At 33.6% G+C, this 10,201-nt stretch overlaps 1 protein-coding gene across 2 annotated transcripts in view; it reads right to left on the bottom strand.

Annotated features, from left to right (window-relative positions):
• Positions 1–10,201, bottom strand: part of ADAM9 (ADAM metallopeptidase domain 9) — a 109,784-nt gene that overhangs the window by 4,885 nt on the left and 94,698 nt on the right. The window contains exon 20 of one of the 2 annotated variants that reach the window (XM_011372618.2): positions 7,174–7,261. The exons of the other annotated variant lie outside the window; for it this stretch is intronic. Within the exon in view, the coding sequence (XP_011370920.1) occupies positions 7,174–7,261 (88 nt within the window). The remainder of the gene's footprint in view (positions 1–7,173; positions 7,262–10,201) is intronic. 2 annotated transcript variants of the gene reach the window in all.

The raw sequence follows: 10,201 nt of genomic DNA, 5'->3' as shown, positions 1-10,201 counted from the left end.
ATCTAAGGAATGAGCTGGAGGTTGGAATTCAAGAAGTCAATAGAACACTCAATTGTCTCAACTCAAAAAGGCCTTCGCCAAGACACATTGTATTAAAATTATCTAAAATCAATGACAAAGACAGAATTCTCAGGGCAGCCAGGGAGAAAAAAATGGTAACTTATAAAAGTAAACCCATTAGATTATTCTCGGGCTTCTTAGCACAAACCTTACAAGCCAGAAAGGAATGGAATCAAATATTTAAACTATTAAGTGAAAGAAACTACCAGCCTAGAATAATGTATCCAGCTAAGTAAGCTCTCCTTTAGATATGAAGAAGAAATTAAGACTTTTCCAGACATACAAAAAATGAGGGAATTCTCCACTATGAGGCCTGCACTCTAGGAAATACTGAAAGGAGTCAGCTCACCTAAAACAAAATGACAAAAATATATATATACATAATTAGGAGTAAAGTGACTATCGGGCAAATAGAAGCAGAGGAGTGCAACCCATATTAAGAACAGGGCAATATAAGCTTAAATAATAAAAAGAGAATAGCTATACCAAGATAGTAATGAACATTCAGCATACATAAGGACAAATTGAGAAAACAATGACTGAAAAGGGGAGGTTTTAAACATCCAAATTTGCAAAGGGGAATGGAGATAAGGCACATGCAGAAGAAAATAAAAGACTGTATATATATAACTACCCTTTTAATATTCGTAATGGTAACAACACATCAAAGATTCAGGACTAAAGTATATAACATAAAACAAGAAGAACAAGAGAAAAAAACACACAAAAGCCGACCAAAATAAAGAAAACAGAAACACGAGGACAAGGAAGCAATGGAAACACCGAGCTACCAGAAAGCAAAAGATAAAATGGCTATAAAAAGACCTCATATTTCAATAATCACCCTAAATGGAAATGGACTGAACTCACCAATAAAAAAGGCACAGAGCTGCACAATGATTCAAAAAAGAAAACGCAACCATATGCTGCCTTCATGAGACACATTTCAGCTCCAAAGACAAATACAGACTCAAAGTGAAAGGGTGGAAAATGATATTTCAAGCAAATGGCATTCAGAGAAAAGTGGGAGTAGTGGTACTAATATCAGACGAAATAAACTTCAAAATAAAATGGTAAAGAAAAATACTGAGGGACACTTCATAATGATAAAGTGAATCATACGCCAAGATGACATAACACTTATTAATATCTATGCTCCCAATTGGGAGCCCCGAAATATGTAAAGCAATTACTAACAGAACTAAAGGGAGAAATGGACCAAAACATGATCATAGTAGGGGATCTACATAACCCACTGTCGGATATGGACCTTACAAGCCAGAAAGGAATGGAATCAAATATTTAAACTATTAAGTGAAAGAAACTACCAGCCTAGAATAATGTATCCAGCTAAGTAAGCTCTCCTTTAGATATGAAGAAGAAATTAAGACTTTTCCAGACATACAAAAAATGAGGGAATTCTCCACTATGAGGCCTGCACTCTAGGAAATACTGAAAGGAGTCAGCTCACCTAAAACAAAATGACAAAAATATATATATACATAATTAGGAGTAAAGTCACTGACTATCAGGCACATAGAAGCAGAGGAGTGCAATCCTTACTAAGAACAGGACAATATAAGCTTAAACAATAAAAAGAGAATTGTTATAATGAGATAGTAACGAATGTTCAGCATATATACGAACAAACTGAGATAACAATGATATTTCAAAGCAAATGGCATTCAGAGAAAAGCGGGAGTAGTGGTACTAGTATCAAATGAAATAGACTTCAAAACAAAAAAGGTAAAGAAAGGGGGACGGCTCCACAATGTAGTGGTTAGCACGTCTGCTTTACACACAGAAGGTCCTAGGTTCATGCCCCAGGTAGAGCCACGGACCATACCGTGGGTGCGCCAGGCACCCCGGGGGCGCCAGGCCCTGGGTGCATTCTGCGAGCATGTGGGAAGAGATATCCTGCCTTCAGAAATCCAGTTCTTAAGGGGAAATGGCAACATCCATAGGCCAGGATTGTAAAGGCGGTGGGGGTGAGGAGGATATTAAAGAGAGGAAAAAAATGTGAAGAAAGATACTGAGAGACATTTCATAATGATTAAGGGAACCATGCACCAAAAAGACATAATACTTACTAATATCTATGCTCCCAATCAGGGAGCCCTGAAAATATGTAAAGCAATTGATAACAGAACTAAGAGAAACACATCAAAACATGATCGTACTAGGGGATCTATATAACCTACTGTCGGATATGGACAGATCATTCAAACAGAAAATCAATAAGGAAATAACATCCTTAAATGACACATTAGACCAACTGGACATAATTGACATTTACAGAGCCTTCCATCCCAAAACAGCTGCTTATACATTCTCATGGAACATTCTCAAGAATCGAGCACATACTGGGACACAGAGAAAGCCTCAACAAATATAAGAGGGTTGAAATCATACCAACTATATTCTCTGACCATAAGGCTTTCAAACTAGAGATCAACTGTAAAAAGAAATCAGGAAGATCCACAAATACATGGAGATTAAACAACATGCTACTGAAGAATAACTGGGTCAGAGAAGAAATAAAAAAAGAGATCAAGAAATACACAGAAATGAATGATAGTGAGAGTACAAAATATCAGAACTTTTGGGACATGGCAAAAGAGGTCACCAGAGGAAAGTTCATATCATTAAAAGCCTCTTTTCAAAAACAAGAACGAGCCCAAATAAACAACCTAATGCTTCATCTTAAAAAAACTAGAAAAGGAAGAACAAATGAAGCCTAAAGTAAGCAGAAGGAAAGAAATAATCAAAATTAGAGCAGAAATAAATGAAACTGAGAAAAAAAAAATAGAAAAAATAAATGCAACAAAGAGCTGGTTCTTTGAGAAGGTTAATAAAATTGACAAACCCCTGGCTACACTCACTCAAGAAAAAAGAGAAAGGACACAAATAAACAAAATTAGAGATGAAAGAGGGGGAAATTATGACTGACATCACAGAAACACAAAGGATCATACAAGAATACTATGAAAAAGTATATAACACCAAATTTAATAACCTAGAAGAAATGGACCAGTACTTAGAAAAATAAAATCATCCTAGACTGAATGAAGAAGGTCTGAAAAATCTAAATAGACCAATCAGCAGTATGGAAATTGAAACAATCATCCAAAACCTACCAAAAAGTAAAAGTTGAGGACCAGATGGCATCACTTGTGAATTCTACCAAACATTCAAAGAAGACTTAATACCTATTCTCCTCAAACTCTTCCAAAAAATCAAAGAGAAGGCATACTTCTCAACTCATTTTATAAAGCCAATATTACTCTGATACTAAAAGCTAGTAAGGATAATACAAACAATAAAACTACAGACCAATATCTCTCATGAACACAGATGCAAAAAATCATAAATAAGATACTAACAAACCAAATACAGCAACACATTAAAAAGATTATACACCACGATCGAGTGGGTTTCATCCCAGAGGCTCAAGGATGGTTCAACACATGCAAATCGATTAATGTGATACACCACATAAACAAATTAAAAAATAAGAATCATATGATCATAGCGGTAGATGTAGAAAAAGCCTTCGACAAGATATAGCATCCATTTATGATCAAAACACTTAACAAAATTGGTATAGAAGGAAAGTAGCTTAACATAATAAAGGCCTTCTATGACAAAACCTCAGCCAATATTATACTTAATGGTGAAAAACTAAAACCTTCCTCCTAAGATCAGGAACAAGGCAACACTCTCCACTATCGCCACTCTTATTCAATATAACATTGGAGGTCCTAGCGAGTGCAATTGGACAAGTGAAAGATAAAAAAGGCATCCAAATAGGAAATGAAGAAGTCAAACTGTCACTATTTGCAGATGACATGATTCTCTATATAGAAAACTCTAAAGTCTCCATAAGAACACTACTAGAAACAATAAGCAAATACAGTAAAGTCTCTGGATACAAAATCAACATTTAAAAATCCTTAGCATTCCTATACTCTAATAATGAAGCATCAGAAAAAGAAGTGGAAAAAATAATTCCTTTTGCAATCGCAACAAAATATAAAATACCTAGGAATAAATTTAAGAAAACAAGTGACGGACCTATATAATGAAAACTACAGGACCCTATTAAAAGAAATCAAAGAAGATAACAAAGATATGGAAAGATATTCTGTGTTCTTGGATTGGAAGAATCAACATAGTTAAAATGACTTAATTATCTAAAGCATTATACAGATTCAATGTAATCCCATCAAAATCTCATCCGCATTTTTAAGAAATAGAACAAAAAATCATCTGATTTGTATGGAAGCACAAAAGACCCGAATTGCCAAAGCCACCCTGAGAAAAAAGAACGAAGCTAGAGACATCACTCTGCCTGACTTCAAATTATACTACAAAGTGACAGTAATCAAAATGGCATGGTAATGGCAGCAAAACAGACACACAGACCGTTGGAACAGAATCGAGAGTCCAGAAGTAAACCCATATTTATATGGGCAAATAATTTTCGACAAAGAAGCCAAAAACATACAAAGGAGAAAGGAAAGCCTGTTCAATAAATGGTGCTGGGAAAACTGAAAAGCCACCTGCAAAAGAATGAAACTAGACTGTTGGCTATCACCACACATCAAAATTAACTGAAAATGTTTTGAGGACCTAAATATAAGACCTGAAACAACAAAATGCATGGAAGAAAATAAAGAAATTAAACTCAATGACCTTGGACTTAAAGAGGATTTTATGAATTTGACCTCAAAAGCAAGGGAAGTAAAACCTACAATAAATGAATGAGACTACATCAAACTAAAACGCTTCTGCTCAGCAGAAGAAATCGTCAACAAGGTAAAGAGACAATCATCTGAAAGGGAAAATATATTTGCAAGCAATGCCTCCAATAAGGCCTAATATCCAAAATATACAAAGAAATCATACGACTCAATAATGAAAAAAAAAAAACCCAAATGAGTCAATCAAAAAAATGGGCAGAGGACCTGAACAGACACTTCTCCCTGGAGGACATACAGATGGCCAACAAATATATGAAAAGATGTTCAACATCGCTAGCTATTAGAGAAATGCAAATCAAAACCACAATGAGATACCATCTCACACCTGTTAGAATAACTATAATCTACAGGACAAGTAATAACAAATATTGGAGAGGATGCGGAGAAATAGGAATCCTCATACACTGCTCGTGGGACTGCAAATTGGTACAGCCACTGTGGATAACAGTATCGATGTTCCTCAAAAATCTAAGAATTGATCTACCATATGATCCAGCAATCCCTCTACTGGATATTCACTCCAAAGACTTGAAAACTCATATCCGAAAAGATATTTGCACACCGATGTTCATAGCAGCACCTTTCACAGTGGCCAGGACATGGAAGCAACAGAAGTGTCCTACGATAGAGACGACTGGCTAAAGAAGCAGTGGTACATATATACAATAGAATATTACACAGCCATAAGAAGAGATGAAATACTGCCATTTGCGACATGGATGGACCTCGAGATAATCATGCCAAGCGAAATCAGCTAGACAGAAAAAGTTGAAAATCACATGATATCATTTATATGTAGGATATAAACCTAAAAGTAACAAATGAGCAAGACAAACAGAGACTCATGGACATGGACTATATAGGCTAGTGGTTACTAGTGGGGTAGGGGAGGAGGGGCGGCAGGTAGACATGGTAAAGGGTGTCAAATATAGGGTTTAGGCAGAGGGTAAAGTGGGTAAAGGGCATTAAATATATTGTAGCTGAAGGAAACTGGACTTTGGGTTTTAAACGCACAATAGAATACACAATAGAATATACAAATGTCAAATGATAATGTACACCTGAAAATTATATAATTGTATTAACCAGTGTTACCTCAATAAACAGTTTAAAATTTAAAAAAATAAAATAAGTAAATAAATAGCCACAAAAAAAAAAATAGATAAAGGACTGGAACAAACATTTCTCCAGGGAAGATATATATACGGCCAATAAGCACATGAAAAGATACTCAATATCACTAATCATTATGAAAATGCAAATAAAAGAACAGCAAGGTACCACTTAACATCCACTGGGATGGCTATAGTAAAATTTAAAAACAAAATAAAATAGAAAACACCAAATATTGGCAAAGATGTAAAGAAGTTAGTATGCTCCTGGTAGATTTGTAAAATTTTGCAGCCACTGTAGAAAAATATTTGTTGGTTCCATTTTGTTGATGGTTTCCTTTGCTCTGAAAAAAACATTTTAGTTTAATGTAGTCCTATTTGTTAATTTTTTTTCTTTTGTTTTCCTCACCCAAAGCCACGTATCAAAAAAATATTATTAAGAGCTATGTCAGAGAGCTTACTGCCTGTTTTCTTTTTGCAGTTTTATGGTTTCTGATCTTACACTTAATTCTGTAATCCATTTTGAGTTTATTTTTGTATATGGTGTAAGAAGACTGTCTACTTCAATTTTTTTTGCATGTTATAAGACCCCATATAAATTTTAGGATTATTTGCTCAAGTTCTGTGAAAATGCTATTGGTATTTTGATAGGGGATCTTCTGACTCTATAGATTGCTTTGGGTAGTATGGACATTTTAACAATGTTAATTCTCATCCATGAGCATGGTATATGCTTCCATTTATTATTATACAAAGTTTAAAAATAAAATAATATTACATGTTTCTTAAGGATATATACAGATAAAAAAACTATGTTATTATCTAATGCTTCCTAATACATGCAGAGGAATAGTGATTACTGGTCCCATTGCTGAAACAATTAAGCCTATTCCAGGAGCTCAGTACCAGGTCTTTAGTAAAATGCCATAGGGAATCCAGACATTGAAAACAGGAAGATAGCAGACACAGAGAAACAGTGATAGCATAAGTCCCATGTCATTTCCTAATCTTGTCCTCTAGGCAAGGCATTCTCAACATCTAGATATCTTCCTTCTCCTCTGACCCAGGATCCTACCGGTATTTCTTTAACTAACCCAAGGACCACCTATAGACCAAACTCCTAAATTATTAACAAGTTATCTATGTTTGTTTCTATATCTATGTGATCATTTTTTTAATCTTTAAAAATGTGACACCATAATAATAGTAAAGAAAAAGAATTTTTCATTTAAACTTACAACTTCTCTGGAAGGAGTCAGTGGAGAAACATGTTGAGGAATATTCACAGGGTGTCTAGAGACTTTTCCTTGATTTTTGCCATCTGATCTGAAATACAGAATTACTTTTGAGCTAAATTAAGCTAAATTTGAGCTAAATTAAGATTAAACATTTCTATATAACATATTACACATACATTTTATTTTACAAAAACAGAATAATGATATTGGTGTGGTGGTGATGATGATTATGATGATAGCTAAATTTTCACAGCATTTTTTTACAGCTTCCACACACTTTTAATCCTTATAGTACTAGAAAGTTTTATTAACCTCATTTCACAATTCAATAAACTGGAATTCTAAGAAATGATGAAATCTGGTCAATTAGACCAGCGTTCCAAACTCTTCTTCTCAAGTCACCTAAAATCAAAGAAGAGCAAAAGCATATTCTTAAGTTGCATATACAAAGTAGTCACTTTGAAGTAGTCACTCTAATTATTAAGAAGTCCAGGAGGAGCAAATAAGCTGGCTGGAAAGATATCAGCTAAGTTTTAGACATACTGAGGTGCACCAAGTCAGCTAGGTAGAAATGACTGGAGATAGCTCTAATTACGGAACTAAAATTTAGGAGATGCAGATTGGGTAATTACATGGTTTGGCCAGTCTGAAGTATTTAAGAAAGTAAGAGAAAGAAAGGATAGGCAGATAAATCTGTTTTAGAATATGTTAACAAGTAAAGCTAACATTAGCATACTCTAGAAAAATATTATGTAGTAAGTGAGAAAAGTAGGTCAATGAAGTAAAGGTGGGCAATCAAGGGGAGATATGTATATTTTGAAATCATTATCATAATAAAAACTAGTTATCAAATAATTAAACTGTGCCAGCAATGTGCTGTGGGTTTTATTTGTTAATATTTCCTCATTTAATCCTCACATCAACTTTAAGAGATAGGCAATATTATTATTCCCATTTCAGAAGAAATAAACCAAGGCTCAGAGAGTTTTATTTATTATTGCAGTTCATAATTCTAGCAAATGACAAGCTGGAACTCAGATCTGATTAAGGTCTATGCTAATCTGTGTTATATTTTAATGCTGACATATTAGAAGAGATAGTTGAGAGACAGATAATTGTACAAGAGCCCAACACATGGACTAGAAATGTCAGGTGTCTGAATTATGACAACCCTTTCTTCAATCAAAACTTATGTCTTAAAAGCTTATAATTCACAAAATCTGTTTTTAAAACTGAGATTCGAAAAGCTCTTCCTCTATGAGAACTGACCCTTGAAATGGACACAGAAGAAAAATTTTCAACATTTACATTTTTAATCTTTATCCAAATATTTTAATCTCTAATTAAGAAGCCCAAATCTGAAATTGTAGCCCAGAATCCTACTTATTCCACTGTCAGAAATCAATGTCAAGCAAAATGAACCCAAAGGGCCATTTTTAGTAGTACACAAGTTAGTCACCGTAACACTTTCCCCTTTACCATTTTAAGAGGTGACTGAGTCACCACTATCATTTTGTCCCTGCTAATCATGTCAAAACAACAGAGAGATAACTTAGTACTCTACTTTTAAACCAGTCTCTATAATATGACTATCATCATTAATAACTTTTAATTATTTCATATGAATTCAAAAGAAAAAATCTAAGTACTCATAGGTTTGTGATCTCTTCTTTCTGAAGCAGCTTTTTCGCAGCTGATTTCTCTTGATGAAGACAAAAGCAGCAAATACAATAAGGGGAATAATTAAGAAGAAGAATACCAGAAGTCCATCCCTCAATGCAGTATTCTTTTCTAGAGAGGAGAATTTTATATTAATGATAATTAAATTAGAAGTTAACTCACATTAATTATAACACAGTTGATGATTATAAGTATTTTATATTAATTTTCACGTTCGAATGTCAAAATGATATAAATTGAATATACTGAAAAATCTTGCTCATACTTCACCCCCGCCCACTTCATTTCTGCCTTCCCCAAAATAACCACTTTTATTAATTTCTTATATTATCTTCCAGTATTTCTTCATGCAAATGTAAGCAAGAACATATGTTTAGTGCCAACCCTTTCTTACAAAGAAGGCAGCATACCATATACACTATTCAGCACATCATTTTTTTCACTTATCTATATATCTACCCAAACCATATATAGATAACTGTCTCATTTTCTCAACAACTGTACAAAACTACATTGCAAGGATGTTCTACAGTTTACTGAACCAGTATCCAACTGATACTTTCATTTTTCTATCTTTTGTTATTTAAAAATGCTATAATGAAATAATGAATAACCTTATGATGTCATAATCATAATAAATAATTACAATGGGTACAGGTATAGCTAGATAATAATTTCTCAAGAGTAGAAATCCAATATCAGAGGGTAAATACATTCAATCATTTTTTCAAGGCACTGTCAAATTGTCCAAAAGATGGTGGTTACAACTTAACATGCCAGCCAGCAATATACAAGAATTCCTCACAGCCTCATCCACAGAGTAAAACTTGTACATTTTAGCCATCCTGGTAGGTAAAACTTATGTTACAGAATTTTTAATTTACATTTTTTTTATACTGTAAGTTGAGCAACCTTTTATATTTAAAGAAACATTTTCTGCTGAGTCCTTTGATGATTTTTCTAGAAACTATTGGTTTTTTCCTTCTCAATTTCTAAAAGCTCCTTATGTATTAGGGATATTAGCTTTGTCTGTGTATTATTTGGAAATAATCTCTCCATTTTTGTCATTTGTCTTACAGTAACAGCTTTTCTCCATGCATAAGTTTATTATTCTTAGGTTTACTATTCTTAGTTGAATTTATCAATCTTATTTTTTATGGCTTCTAGATTTTAAGTCTCATAAGTTTTAAAAATTCACTAATTAACATTAATTTTATCTGTTCTATGGTCTACAATAAATATGAACAGGAGTGGTAAACTATAAACATTTTCATCATAATTTTAAGTTTGTAAAAGTGCCAAAACTTTCTGTTAAAAGTTGTACAACACTACATGAAACAACATTCAG

The sequence above is a fragment of the Pteropus vampyrus genome, unplaced genomic scaffold, assembly GCF_000151845.1.
Source record: "Pteropus vampyrus isolate Shadow unplaced genomic scaffold, Pvam_2.0 Scaffold8, whole genome shotgun sequence".
Taxonomy (NCBI): Eukaryota; Metazoa; Chordata; class Mammalia; order Chiroptera; family Pteropodidae; genus Pteropus; species Pteropus vampyrus.
Note: the sequence above shows the minus strand (reverse complement) of the source record. Positions and strands in the feature narration are given on the sequence as shown.